Source organism: Bos taurus, chromosome 25 (assembly GCF_002263795.3).
Source record: "Bos taurus isolate L1 Dominette 01449 registration number 42190680 breed Hereford chromosome 25, ARS-UCD2.0, whole genome shotgun sequence".
Taxonomy (NCBI): domain Eukaryota; kingdom Metazoa; phylum Chordata; class Mammalia; order Artiodactyla; family Bovidae; genus Bos; species Bos taurus.
In genome coordinates this window covers 10,075,792-10,090,679 of record NC_037352.1, presented here as the reverse complement: position 1 = coordinate 10,090,679, position 14,888 = coordinate 10,075,792, and the positions used below count along the sequence as shown (strand labels likewise).

The 14,888-nt window shown below is 54.1% G+C and overlaps 1 protein-coding gene across 1 annotated transcript in view; it reads left to right on the top strand.

Annotated features, from left to right (window-relative positions):
* The window catches only part of LOC616782 (uncharacterized), a 164,984-nt gene that overhangs the window by 103,567 nt on the left and 46,529 nt on the right, over positions 1-14,888 (top strand). Inside the window, exons 39-46 of the mRNA XM_059881464.1 lie at positions 2,454-2,762; positions 3,635-3,864; positions 3,942-4,079; positions 7,516-7,872; positions 9,008-9,364; positions 10,596-10,904; positions 13,238-13,369; positions 14,286-14,435. Of these exons, the coding sequence (XP_059737447.1) occupies positions 2,454-2,762; positions 3,635-3,864; positions 3,942-4,079; positions 7,516-7,872; positions 9,008-9,364; positions 10,596-10,904; positions 13,238-13,369; positions 14,286-14,435 (1,982 nt within the window). The remainder of the gene's footprint in view (positions 1-2,453; positions 2,763-3,634; positions 3,865-3,941; positions 4,080-7,515; positions 7,873-9,007; positions 9,365-10,595; positions 10,905-13,237; positions 13,370-14,285; positions 14,436-14,888) is intronic.

The following is a 14,888-nucleotide window of genomic DNA, read 5'->3' as shown; positions in this document are numbered from 1 at the left end:
GCTGTACCATTTCTACTCCCAGCAGCAGTGTGTGAGGATCCTAGTTGCCCTGCGTCTTTGCTAGCAATTTGTACTGTCAGTTTTCGGCTTTGAGTTTCGTTTTTATCGTTCTAATTGATTTGTAATTGTATCTCATTTTGGTTTTAATTTGGATTTCCCTCTTCCCTGGTAGCTCAGCTGGTAAAGAATCTGCCTGCAGTGCAGGAGACCCTGGTTCGATTCCTGGGTTAGGAAGGTTCCCTGGAGGAGGGCATGGCAACCCACTCCAGTATTTTTGGCTGGAGAATGCCCATGAACAGAGGAGACGGGAGGCCACGGTCCACGGGGTCAGAGTCAGACACGACTGAGCAACTAAGCACACAAATGACTAATTTTGTTGACCGTCTTTTCATAGGCTTATTTGCCACTGGTAAATCTTCTTTGAAGTGTCTGTTCAGACATTTCGCCCACTTTAGGGACTTCCCGGGTGGTCCAGAGGTTAAGACTGAGCGTCCAGTGCAAGGTCAGTCCCGCTGGGGAGCCAAGAGCCCCATGCCTCGTGGTGCCATGGCCAAAAAACAAACAAACAAAATTTTTGCTCATTTTAAAAATTGAGTTGCTTGGGTGCTTATTGAATGTGGGAATCATTTACAAGTGCTTTATCAGATATGTATTTTGAAAATACCTATGGCTAGTCTTTTTTAAAAAAAAGTGATTTTATGTATTTATTGGCTGTGCTGGGTCTTTGTTGCTGTTGGACTTTTCTCTAATTGTGTCTTCTGTGTCTGACTTACTTCACTTAGTATGATAATCTCTAGGTCCATCCATGTTTCTGCAAATGACAATATTTTCTTCTTATGGCTGAGTAATGTTCTGTCGTGTGTGTGTGTGTGTATCACATCTTCTTTATCCATTCATCTGTTAATGGATCCTTGCTGCTGCTAAGTCGCTTCAGTCGTGTCCGACTCTGTGCGACCCCATAGATGGCAGCCCACTAGGCTCCTCTGTCCCTGGGATTCTCCAGGCAAGAATACTGGAGTGGGTTGCCATTTCCTTCTCCAATACAAGTGAAAAGTGAAAGTGAAGTCGCTCAGTTGTGCCTGACTCTTAGCGACCCCATGGACTGCAGCCCACCAGGCTCCTCCGTCCATGGGATTTTCCAGGCAAGAGTACTGGAGTGGGTTGCCATTGCCTTCTCCAAATGGATCCTTAGATCTTGGCTATCCTTAGATGCTGCTATAAACATTGGGGTACATTTATCTCTTTAAATTAGAGTTTTCATCTTTTCCAGATATATGCTCAAGAGTGGATCATATAATAGTTCTATTTCCTTTTTTTTTAAGGACCTGCATACTGTTCTCTATTAGTACCAGTTTGCATTCTTACTAACAGTGTTGGGGGCTTCCCTTTTCTTCTGTGGTCAGTTTTTATTAATTTGTGTATAGGTTTGGGCAGGGTTCGTGGTAGCTTTTTTACATGTGGACTTCCAATCAATTCAGCACATTTTTTGAAAGGAGTGTCCTTTTTCTACTTTGCGCTTTTGTCAAAAATCAACTGAGCATTTGTGGTGGGTTTATTCTTGAATTCTATACTATTCCATGGACACTATTTCAATTTTCTTCACAGTAATCAAGTGAAGTTTTACTCTTGATTATCCATGTTTTCCAGATAAGGACACAGGTTAACCTTCTAGAGAACATGGAGACACAGGGCCCTACAATGTAAAGAATCTGTAAAAAAGATGATTGCAAGATTCTGTGAGAAAGTTCTATCTGTATGGAAAGTACTCTGTGACAGAGTTTAGCATGCGCTCGGTGTCTGGAAGCATAGAACGAGGGTGTCTAACCAGGGCTGTGGCTGCAGAAGGGTCAAGGAAGGCTTCCTGGAGGTAGTGACCCCTGAGTCACTTGAATGAGAGGAGGGAACTTGGGCAGTTGGACCACATTAAGGCCCTAGTGGAGACTGGTGGGGGTCAGGAAACCTAAATGGTTTTGATAAGAGCGAGAATATCCCTAATGCATGACTTATGTATGGCCTGGGTCAAGGGTATGGAATCTTTTTCTCCAGGGTGGAAGACACCTCTGAGCAATTTTTTTCTTCCTAAAATTCCAAAATTCCCAGGTCTCAGTTTTGTTGCCTATAAAATGGGGCCATTCCATCATGGTGATATGTGACTCTCGTGAGCAGGATTCAGCAGCGCTGGTGTTAACAGACATGCCTTATCAGGCTTACTGCTTTTATCCAAAGCTGCTTTATTTGTGAATTAGGTTGTTTGGTCCTCGGAGCATCCTGGGGGTAGGGGAAGCTGATTTCATTTGCTCCTGTTCTCAGATATGCTCTCTCTGACATGAGTTAACATTACATCATGGATCTAGGAACTTCCTGCCCCTGGGTTCTATTCCTTCTTTCCCAGAGCAGCCCAGTGCCCTGGGCTGACGCCCTTCTTTTTTCGGACTATTTCCCATCCTTTGCAGGTACTATCAAGGTCACTGCCGACTCAGCCGTGCTGGGATTCCTCTTGCGGGACAAGCACGAGAAGGCAGGGAACAGCACCAGCATGCGCAGTGTGACCTGCATCCTTGCCCAGAACAGCAGCCAGACCTTGCCAGGAGAGCTCCGGCTGAGCGGGCGGCTGCAGGCCCAGACGGGGAGCCTCGGGGGCCAGGCCAGCCTCCGTGCTGACACGGCCAGCCTGGCTCTGGTCGGGGTCTGCACCTGGGGCCCTGGGCACGGCCAGCTCTCTGGCAGCCTGAGTCACAACATCAGCGCTTTGAGTGAGGCAGGTAGGAGGGGCTGAGAGAGCCCAGTGGCTTCCTTCCCTGAAGACTCCCAGGGCCTGCAGCCAAGGGACTTAGAGCCCCCGGTCCCTAAATCCACCTCCCAGCTCTGTTTCCTTCCCCCACCACCTTCTCCCAGTGCCTCCATCTTCCCTGGGCTCTTTTTCAGCCAGAACACCAGTTGCAACCCAGTACAGACACACCCAGGCTCCCCAGGTGGCTTAGTGGTAACGAATCTGTCTGCCAAGCAAGAGACGTGAGTTCGATCCCTGGGTCAGGAAGATCCCCTAGAGAAGGAAATGGCAATCCACTCCAGTATTCTTGCCTGGGAAATCCCATGGACAGAAGAGCCTGGCGGGCTACAGGCCATGGGGTCTCAGAGTCAGACACGACTTAGCAGCTAAGCTACCACCACCACCACAGACACACCTCCAAACTAGAGGGCAGATAGCCCCTGCCACCTGCCCCTCCTCCCAGGACTCCCCACCCCCAGTCCAGCTTCTGGGCTTGGAAACCTGGTTTAGCAGGACTTCCAGGATGTTCTTGGCACCGCAGTTAGGAAATAGCTCAGACACCCCCAGCTCTAGCTTCTTGGGGACAATTCCATGGGCCTGGGGGTCCCAAAGGTGCAGCAAGGTGAGAGCACAGGATCAGACCCCTGCTTCCTAAGAGCCCATCCCTACCTTTAGGGAGCGAGGAATCCAAAGGGGACATAGGGCCTGTTACTTGCCAGGTGTGGCCACTGTGGTCTTAGGAAGGATCTGGGAGGCGAGTTCGCCTCAGGGCTCAGGGGACCCTCAAGAGAGAAGGCGGGCTGTCAGGGAGCCTGTTCTGGCTCCCGTGGGGCATGCCATCTCTGTGGTTCCTCTCGCCCCCAGGGCTCTCCTCCGAGGCAGGGATACTCCTGTCACACACCCACGTCACTTCCAACTTCTCAGTGCGCGTGATGCTGCGAAGTTCCGGGGGTCAGCTGGATGGGGCCCTTGGCCTGGAGGGCGTGGCCACCAGTGCACCCGGCAGCCAGCTCCGCGCCAGCCTCCACCACACGGTGCCCGGCCTCGGGCGCTGGGGCCTCCCCTTCTCCGTGGATGGCCGTGGACACTTGCAGGTGGGTGAGAGGGCTGGGCCCGGGGCCTCGTGGGAGGAGTGGGTCCGAGGGACACCCACAGCTGTGCTTCTGCCCAGCTGGAGGGACCCAGTCTGGAGGCGGGGTTGGTGGTGAGCGTGGATGGCGAGGAACTTGGTGGAGCCAAGGAGAGGAGGGGAGCAGGTGACGGTCAGGAGCTGACCCTGGGGCTGCACCCTAGCCTCGTGAGGCTCCAGGTAAGTAACCCTTAGGTCTGCATGTGGGTGGGGCCAAGCCAGGGTCACTGCCTCTGCAACTTCTCTAATAACCTACCCAGTTTCCACCAGCTTGCCCCGCCCACCGCCCCCACCCCGCCCCGCCCACCTTCCCTCCCAGGCTCTCACCAAATTTCCCATCCTCCCTTCTTCTCTTCCATCCTTTCTCCTTTCCTCCCACCCTCCCCTCCCATTCATCCACATTCCCTTCCTTTCTTCCTCCCCACCCTGTCTTCTCTTCTGCCCACTTCTCTTCTCTTCCTGTTAACGCTCCCTCCCCTGCCCCTGTAAGTGGCAGTGGAGTAGAGACACTCTGGGTTTATCTGGTCCGCTGAGACGCGCACCCATCCATTCACGTTCTGAGTACCTCCCCTGGGGAAACCTGGAACACTGGCCAGCTATCTTTTACATTGGTCTCAAGAACAAAAAACAGGAAACCACCTTTGTGCCCATCACTGGTGTGGCTAAACGGCATCCAGAGTGTGCGGGAGGCAGGATGAGTGAGCAAGGTGTGTGGCCCATAAGCCAAGCTGCTTCATCACTTACCAATTGCATGACTTCAGGCCAGTTGCTTACTCTCCTGTGCCTCAGTGTTCTCATCTGCAAAATGGGACTGTTAATAATGCCTGCCTCCCACAGTTACCTTGAGGATCCAATGAGGAACCAGTGAGAGCCTGGCACACAGGCTCTGTGAGGACATGAGTTCCGGTTACTTCCGACTGTGACGATGCTGTGGGTTAGCACTTCGTTTTGCACAAACCTCTCTTTGAGGGTTATCTTCCCAGGGAGGCCTTCACTAGGGGAGATGGGGTCAATTGGATCTTAACACTCTGTCCAGGGTCAAGGTTGGGGAAAATACCTCATGCCTACACATGCCCCCTGCCCACCCTGCTGGCCATCCTAGGTCACCTGCAGAGGAGATGTCATGCCTGCCTAGCTGTCAGGGCTTTGCTGGGGGGTACATCGCCAAGTGGCTTCTTGAGGTACCAGAGTCTCTGTCACCATCAGGGCAGCAGAGATAGATGGTGGTCTGCCTCCGGGGAAGGCTGGGGAGGGGCAGGCACAGTCTGAGCACCAAGGCCTTCCTGCTGGATGGCTTAGGGAAGGCGGGGCCCACTGCCAGGCTGACCTGCACAGTCCCCTCCTGCAAGCCCTTAGCATCCCCAGGGACCTGCATCTGGGCTCCCAGCCCAGCCTGACAGCGGATGGGTGGTTCCTTCTGTAAACACAGTGACAAGGACCCAGGATTTAAGTGTTTCAAGCCAGCCTTTGCCCTGGGGGTGGGAGTGGGGGGTGTCTGGGCTGGTGACAGGCATATCTGGGCCTTTCAGGGAAGACGGAGCGTGGGCCTTACAGGCACACATGCTGCCCAGGCTGGGCCTCAGCCCAGCCCATGAAGCTCTGAGCTCTCCCGGGCCAGGGCCCAGGTGAACAGTAGGTTATCTCCTTCAAAGGCAAAGCCTGGTGGGGAGGCCCGCGTGCAGGGCTTGGATTCCCTCATCTCTAGCGGCACCCAGTGTCTCCTGGACCAAGAGCTGTGGGTGAACTGGACCTGGTCAGGGCTGCCCTGTGGACAGCTGAGCAGACAGCTGGTTGTAGGGCTGGCTCAGCAGAGCTTTCAGCCCAGCTGGCTGTGGGGCACCAGGCAGTGAGCATAGCCCTGGGCATGGCCCTGGGGGAGGCGCACACTCGCCTGGCCTGGCTGCCTGCTGGTTCCCCTGGAGGAGCCGGCCCAAGGAACCGACCTGCTCGGGGAGAGGGGGAGACACGAATCTGGAGGTGTTGAATGGGTGCTGCTGGGCGTCCCGCCTGGGGCACTGCCTGAGGGCCTGGGAGCCAGTGCTGTGGGCTCGACACCTGGCTGTCCAGGTAGAGGGAACGTCCTTGGGGAGGACAGTCTCTGCCAGTGTCCCCTCTGTGAGCACAAAGCGTGTGACGCTTTCATGCCTCCAGCTTGAGTAGTGGCAGTGGGTTCACCCAGCACAGGGAGACCCAAGGGCCAGAAAACTCAAACTACCACAGCTTTCTGCCCGCTCCTGCCACTCACCTGCTGTGTGACTTAGCCGGGCCTTGACCTCTCCGAGCGTCAGCCTTGTCATCTGTATCCTGCGGTGGCAGTATACAGCGCGTCCCCACCTCACGCTGTCGAGCAGGAAGCGGACCAGTGCACATTAAGTGCCGTCTCAGTTGGGTACCCTCTCTTTTGCCCTGGTTTCAGCTACCAGGGAATCATAATCTCATTTTACAGATGTGGAAACTGAGGCTTAGGGACGTGAAGTCACCTTCCTAGGGTTGCACAGTGGCCTAGATGGCAGGAGGGTTAACCAAGGGAATTGAGGATCAGGATTGAAGGGGTCTTAAGGGGCAGATGGGCTGCCTCCCCCCAGAGGAAACTTAAGACTAGGGGGGCACGTGAAATGAATAGCTACACGTGTGAGAAAGACTCAGAGGGCGGCAGGAGGGGAGGGTGTTTGCTGCAAGGACTATGCAGGAGGGTTAGGACAGGAGCTGTGAATGGGTGGAACTTCCCTCTGAGAGTCATGGCCTGGAATTCCAGGAAAGGGCTAGAAACGGGGCATTCCTCAGTCCTGGAGCAGGCCAGTGACATCGAAGCAGGAGAAGCATGCCCTCGCCCCATGGGAGGCCACCCCGAGCTCCGTGGCCCCTCTTGTGGTCTCCATTTGGCCGCGGTGGAGTTGATACATGTGTTCACCCCATCACCGGAGGCGCTGTCCCCGCCCCAGGCAGACAGATGAGTGCTGGGTGACAGGAAGGGGCTGAGGGCCAGTTCCTAGTTCTGTCCTGTGGGTGCAGACTTCGCCCCGCAGAACCCCAGGTCCTGAGAATATACCACTTAGAGACACAAGTAACTTCCATTTGGGGCATTAAGAGGGACATGTCCAGACCAGAGAGGTTGAGAGGCCTGCACTCTATTGTGGAAAAGAGAGGAGAAAACAGAGACCTCAGGGGAGGGGGCATTTTTTGTTTTTGTCAGTCTCTCAGTTGTGTCCGACTCTTTGTGACCCCATAGACTGTAGCCTGCCAGTCTCCTCTGTCCATGGGATTCTGCAGGCAAGAATATTGGAGTGGGTTGCCATGCCCTTCTCCAGGGGATCTTCCCAAGTCAGGGATCGAACCCAGGCCTCCTGCCTTGCAAGCAGATTACTTACTATCTGAGCCACCAGGGAAGCCCCAGGCGAGGGGGGCATGAGGGGCCCCAAACTGCTCTCAATAGTTAGATTTCTTGACCCCCCCCCCCCCACCCACCCCGGGAGGCTGTTTTCAGCTCTTCAAAGAGAAGAGAGGTGGTGGGTGCCCCCGGAGGATGAGGGCTTTCTTGACCACCTGTGGACAAACGGACAGTGGGCACACTTCATGGGGTTCTGTAAGGACCCCCTCACCTGGCCTTTCTTGGCAGCAGAATCCAGCTGTGCTGGCACTGAACAGCTCCTTCCTGGTGCACACCTTTGGGGCCAGCCTGGTGGCTCAGGTATCGTCTGGGGACACCTTCGCCCGAGCCCACATCCACTCAGCCTGCGGCCACCGTGCTCATCTGGACACTGGCCTCCAGCACGCGTGGCCTCCACTTCAGGCACTGGGAGTCCCCCCCAACAACCACATCCGAGTGTCCGTGGGGGGAGATGAACCCCCCCGGGCCCAGCTGGAGGTGGCCCTGGGCCTGTGCACCCTGACCGCCCGTGGGGGCTTCAGATCAGAGGCCAGCGTCACACACAACTGGACCCTGGCCCTGGTGAATCACTGCCCTCTGCTGGAGGTAAGCCCCCTGCCCCACATGTCAGTGTGGGTTCCCACCTCCCTTTATAAATTATTAACCACCTACTGTATGCCCAGCTTTGCACTCAGCATGGGAAACTTTGGGCTATTTTTTTCTTTTGCTGTTGTCTCTTAAACTAGGGGACTCATTGACTGTAAAGCTTTGAGCCAAAAACAGGACCAGAATTCAATTTTTCTCCTCTTTTGCAAAGGGCCCTCCTGAGACACTGGTTCGCATCTTTTCTGTGGTTCAAGTTGGTTCTGTTCTTATATCTCACTTCCTGCATCCCTGGGGTTAAGGATCCAGGAGTAAGAATGAGACTAGTGCAGAGAAATAATATGAATGCTGAGTACTCTCTGAGGCTCCTTGAATCCTCACCCCCTGGGGGAAAGGGCTGCTTGTACCCCCTCGTCCCCCATGATACACTGGGGCCCAGAGAGGTGGGGGGACTCATTCATTCCCATCTTGGATCTGTGCTTCTGTGTTGGGTGTGTCTTAGGCCCCAGTGGAGCACTTAAGACCCCAGTTGCTTAAGGTCTCTGCCCTCCAGCAAGTGTACATTGATGTTCGTGATCTCATTCCAGTAGCCAGTGCTTTCTGGATGCCTGGCTTTGGATTCACAAGGATTAACTTACTTCCATCTCCCAGCAATTTATGATCAACTCCCATTTTAGAGATGGGTAAACTGAGTCCGTGTGTTTGGAGAGACCGAGTTAGTGGTGGAATGGGAATTTGAGCCCACATCTCTTGATGGGGTACCCTTGGTATCGCTCACCTTGCAGAAGGAGGTGCTGATAGAGTTTAGGCCGTGGGGCCACTGCTGCCCTCTTCCCACCCAGACGTGTCTCCAGCTCCCCCACCTTGACTTCTGGTGTGTGTGTGTGTGCTGAGTTACTTCAGTCGTGTCCTACTCTTTGTGACCCCATGGGCAGTAGCCCACGAGGCTCCTCTGTCCATGGGGTCCTCCAGGCAAGGATACTGTGGTGGGTTTCCATGCCCTCCTCCAGGGGGTCTTCCCAACCCAGGGATCGAACCCGCATCTCTGTCTCCTGCATTGGCAGGCGGGTTCTTTACCATTAGCGCCACCTGGCTTCTGGCACTCACCTGAAATCCAACCACTTTCTCCATATTCCAGGCGACAGGAATCCCGCGGGCCCTGCGCTCCAAGGGCAGCCTAAGCTGGGGCCCCTGCGAGTTCGACCTGACCACGGACTTCCATAGTGACCGTGGAGATGCCCACCTGCAGTTGGCCCGTTCCTGCGGGCCCCAGACCTTGGTCCTGGGGCACCTGGCCCACTCCCTGCCCCTCCTGGGCCGACTGGGCCTGCCACCCCGGAGTGCCATCAGCCTGACCGTCCAGACTGGCCCTGCCCCCCACAGCTCCCTGTCCCTCCAGATGGGGCCGTGCCAGCTTCAGGGTGCCCTGGAGCAGCACACTGAGAACCAGAGCACGTGGATGCTGGCCACCGAGCCAGGCTGCCCGCTGCTGGAGGTGTGTAGAGCGGGCCCACGAGGTGCCTGGAGAGGAGCTTCCCATCAGCGTGAGGCCTGAGCCTGGCTGACACCCCCTCCAGGGACTTCCCGAGACCAGCTACTATTTCCCCAAAGCCCTGTTGGACCCTTGACCCCTCTTATCTCTCATCCGTGTTCCCATTTGACAGATGAGGAGATCGAGGCTGGGTGAGATTAGAGGCACGCAGTGCCATGGAACTTGACCACAGGCTCAGAATTTATGAGTCTGTCTTTTTAGTAAAATTTTAAGAGCAGGAAGGGAATGAGAGGAACTCTTCTTATGACAGTTGGAAACAGTTGCATCTTGGTTTCATAACCTGTTAAAAACCACAGGCTGGGTTCTATATGAGCCGAGAGACAGTCTGAGGATTGTCCTGTGATGTTTGGGGGAAGGGGACCCCGTGACTCAGGAAAGGGGGAAGCTGGAGTCTAGGTCAGCAGACAGGGCTGGTGCCCTCGTCTGAGTGGCACAGGCCCCTGCCCTGTGTCTCCTGATGGAGCTTCCTGAGCGTAGAGACAGGGTCTGGTCCACTCGGCATCCCTGAGCGTAGGGCTGGGTGCTGGCAGATGTTCTGTCTCTGTTAATCAGGGTGACACAGGATTGGTCCACAAGAGAGCAGAGCATCATGGGATGAAGCAGGCCTACCCACTAGGACTTTCTACGATGATGGAGATGTTCTTTGCTATCCAGGGCGGTAGCCACTAGCCACAGGGAGCTACTGAAGGCTTAAGACGATTTTACTCATGCTCCAGAGAAACTGAATTCTTACTTGGGCTTCATTTTAATTTAGATGGAACCAGCCCCATGTGGTTAGTGACTGTCCTAGTGGACAGCAGAGAGGTGAAGCACAGACTGAAAACAGATCAGGTTCAAACCTTAGCTCCTCTACTTATTAGCTATGTGATTCTGGGCAATGACTTCGCCTTGTTGAGCCTCGGTGTTCCCATCTGTAAAATGGGGACTAGTAACTACCAATCTCAGAGTCGTTGGAATAGCGTGAAAAGAGAACATTCTGATGAAGCACTCAGCATGAGACTGTGTGTGTACTGAGTGTTCTCTGATGGACAACTGTTGTGTGTTGTGGTTGAAGCTGCAGTTTTGTTGTTACTGTAATGGGAGAGGAGCGGGGGTGAGGAAGAGGGCTGAAGATGGAGAATCGGGCCACTCGGTGTGGGACCCCCCTCTGACCCCTCTCTCTGGGGTCCTGCAGGCCTTGGGTGGGGAAGCAGAAGCGTCAGGGGTCCTTGCAGCGGCCAGCCAGACTGCTTCCTTGACCTTGGTGGTGACTCTGCACCCATCCGAGGCCACACTCCGAGCGAAACTGAGGCCCGCGCTGCCTGCACCACATGCGCTTCCCCCGGAGACCTCGCTAACCGTCCATTGTGGGTGGGAGGCCGGGCACCGGCTGCGCCTGGAGCTGCACACTGGGGCCTGCGAGCTTCAGGGCAGTGGTGAGCTGCAGCTGGACCGCCGGCTGCAGTGGCGGGTGGTGGCCGAGAGCTCCTGCGAGGGCCTGCAGGTACGTGTGCCGGGGGTGAGCGCGAGGGGTGAGCGCCAGGGTCTCCAGGCAGGAACCCTCCTTTTTAACCACTGCCAAAGTGACAGAGATGGGGTGAACTCTGGAGGACTGGAGAATCTCCTCTAAGCCCTAGACATACAGCTATAAACACGGCAGAGATGAGTGCCTCCCTGGGCAGACAGGCAACCCCCAGGATAAATCACCAAACTGTGGAGTATATTACACAGGGGTGAGGGCAAAGGAGAGAGAGAAAGGGGAAAAGGGGGTCATGAAAAACAGAGCAGATACTGCAATTTTACATGTCGGTCAAGGTTGGTCCCCCAAACGGGGTGACATTTAAGCACAGACCTGAAAGAGAGGAGAGAGTAGGATTGTGGGTACCCGAGGAGAAGGTTTTCTCTTTTCTTAAAAAATATTTGTTTCTATTTATTTATTTGGTTGCACCAAGTCTTAGTTGAGGCATGTGGGATCTTTAGATGTGGCATGAGAGCTCTTAGTTGTGGGATTTGGGATCTAGGTCCCTGACCTTGGATGTGGCATGCCAACTCTTAGTTGCGGGATTTGGGATCAAGTTCCCTGACCAGGGATCGTACCTAGGACCCTTGCGTTGAGGGTGTGAAGTCTTAGTAACTGGACCACCAGAGAAGTCCCAAGGGGAAAGGATTTTCTGGGCATGGCCAGTGTAGAGGCTCTGAAGCAGAGCTGGAGAGGGAAGGGCATTCTCTAGGACTGGGATCAGCAAACCGTCTCTATGAAAGTCCGGATAGCAAATATCTTAGACTTTGCAGGCCATTCAGCCGCTGATGTAACTACTCAGTGCTGCTGTTGTAGTGCAATGTGCCATAGACAGTATGCGGAGAATGGGCATGACTGTGTTCCAATAAAGCTTTATTTACAGCAGGCAGCGGGCTGGATGCGGCTGGTGGGCAGGCGTTTGCTGACTTCTGTTTTATAAAAAGCCCATGGGGTGGGAGCACCCTCGGATTCAGGATCCATCACGGAGGTGGAGAGATAGGATTGGAAAGAAGTCAGATGTGGGTGTGAGAAGTAGGGGAGCCAGATGGCGACTGTGTAAGAAGAGGACTGGGGCTGCTGCTGTTCCTGTGATAGGAAGGACGTGGGTGGAGAAGGAGGGTTGGGAAGGGGGTGTCGCTGACTCACAGGCCCTTTATGGATGTGTTAAATCTGACAGGGCTCTCAGGAGGTCAGCTGTGGTCTGAACTGGAGGTCTCCTCCTCTTGGTGGTCACATTTAAAGCCACAGACTGAGGATCTCCCTGGTGGTCCAGTGGTTAAGACTTCGCCTTTCAATACAGGGGTTGCAGGTTCAATCCCTGGTCGTGGGGCGAAGATCCCACATGCCTCAGGGCCCAAAAACCAAAACATAAAACAGAAGCAATATTGTAACAAATTCAATAAAGATTTTTTAAATGGTCCACATCAAAAAAGAAAAGAACTCTTAAAAAAGTCACAGACTGGCTGAGATGGCTGTGGGGTAGGTGGAGACTAAGCACTCAGGTTGCAAAGCTGGGGAAGATGAGAGGGAAACAGCCAAGGGTGCCAAGAAGAACAAGCCAGGAGGAGGAGGAACCCCAAGGGAGAAGGAGGGCTCGAGGCTGGGGAGGAAAGTGTTAATAGGGTCAAACGCTGTGTCAGGCGGGTGGAGCCAGGCAGCTGTCCTGGGCACTGGAAGGCCAGGAAGCCCAGACTGTGAATTAAGGTTCTGCCCCCTGTTCCTGGTGGCCTTGAGCATATCCCTGTTCCTCCCGGGGCTTCAGAGTCATCATCGTAGATGGGTGCAGTGACCTCCTCCACTGTCATGATTAGATGGACCTGCCCTGTGGTCCGCAGCGCGCTGGTGGGCGGAGCCTAGGGAGATGCCCACGTGGGCCGGCCTTGCAGCCTGCTTCCTGAACAGGCTCCCATCGCCTCTCAGGAGCAGGTGTCTGGGTTCTGTGAGCCTGGGGAGTTGGAGGGGTTGGGGGAGGAGAGGAGGGGAAATACCTGTTTCAGAGCTGCCAGTGTTCTAAGGCTCTTGACCAGTTGCTTTCATGGGATGTGGTTCTCTTGGGCATAAAGATGTGATCTTTGTGGTTTGGGGAATGGGGAAGAGGGCCGGAGGAAGCTCTTTTGACAGTGCAGGGCTACTGAAGTGGGGCCCTCTGGCACTCCTAAAATCTGACCCAAGTCACAAACCCTCTCCTGTAGAGACTCATGTGGGCACATCCTCACCCCATTTGTTTTCAGTTCAAGGGAGATCATGGGACCCCTGATGCGCACTTGAGACCCACCCTAGTTAAAAAGTCCTATTTCCATCTCTTTCAACCCTTCCAGGCCCTGGGGGTCCCAGGCCGAGTCAACAGCTCCGGCTACATTGTGGTGAACTCCACGGCCATGGACGCTCAGGTGCTGGTCACCGTGGATGCCAGCACGCTACGGGGGCTGCTTGTCCTCAGTACCACCGAGGTGAGGGTGCAGACCAGGATGGCCTGGGATGCCAGGGCCAAGTGCTCCTGACAAGAGAAGCATTTTGATACCAGCTGAGCTCCAGAGAGGACCCTGGCAGATGAGAGCTTCAGGGTCCATGAGTAGACGAATGAGACTTCCGAGGAGAAGTCCCTCAGCTGCCCCTTCCCCTTCCTAATTCCCCAGGGGCCATCGCTTCCGAGGAGAAGTCCCTCAGCTGCCCCTTCCCCTTCCTAACTCCCCAGGGGCCATCGCTTATCTGACTCTTCTAATGTCATGGTCACGAAAGCACACAGCCTGCTCGCTTTTGCATCTGCCTCCTTTTATTCAGCATGACGTTTGTGGGATTCACGTGGTCTGTATTCTTTTTCACCGATGTATAGTATTCCACGGTGTGCTGGTATCACAATTCATCTGTTCGTCTTATCATTAGCATTTGGGTAGTGTCTAGTTTTTTATTATATATTTAATTAATTAAGTAAGTAAGTACATTCTGATTTTATTTTTTAAATATCTTCATTGTGATATAATACACATGACAAAATTTACCATCGTAACCACTTTCAAGTGCACAGTTCAGTGGCATTAAATACACTCACGTGGTTGTACAGCCATCACCACCGTCAGTGTCCAGAAGTCTCTTCATCTTGCAAAACTGAAACTACCCACAATACAACAACTCATCATTTCCCACCCCTACCCCCAGCTCTACTGAATTTCCTTCCTTTTTAAGGCTGAAAAATATTGCATTGTGTGTATGAATGGCCCATATTTTGTTGATCCATTTATCCATCAGTGGACACTTGGGTTGCTTCCACCCTTTGGCTATTGTGAAGAGTGCTGCTGTGAACACGGGTGTGCAAATATCTCTTGGTGATCTCTCACGTGAGTCTTGGTTTTTCTCGCTCTGTTACAGACCCAGCAGGAGGTGAACTTGCTGCTCACACACAACCTGCCTCAGCCCAACCCCTTGGCCCTCCCAGCCCAGATCCTGCTGTACCTGACCAACGAGAGGCTCGGGCCCAGCTACAGACACACCCTGTGGGTCGGAGTGGATGGCAAAGAGGTGGGGGCTCTGCCAGAGTGAGGGGGAGCTTGGTGGGGCTGGGAACTGGCCTGATGGCCCTGGTCCCATGTCTTCCGCCCTGACATGTATCCGAGGAGCTGACCTTCACTTGGTGGCCAGGGCACATCTCCCTGGGTTGCAGACTCCAGCACAGCATGCCTGCACTGCAGACGCTTGGGTGGAGGACACGGTGGCCCTTCAGGTCAGCCTTGGCGAGCGGCAGTGATAATGGAAATCATTCATTCATTCATTCAACAAACCTTTTTGGAAGTACCTCTGAGACAAGGGGATGGTAGAACAAGCTTCAGACCTCCCTCTGAGCCTCAGCCTTACATCTGGAAATTGGGGCTGCTGATACTCATTTTTCCCTGGTGGCTCAGCTGGTAAAGAATCCGCCTGCAATGTGGGAGACCTGGGTTCGATCCCTGGGTTGGGAAGATCCCCTCGAGAAGG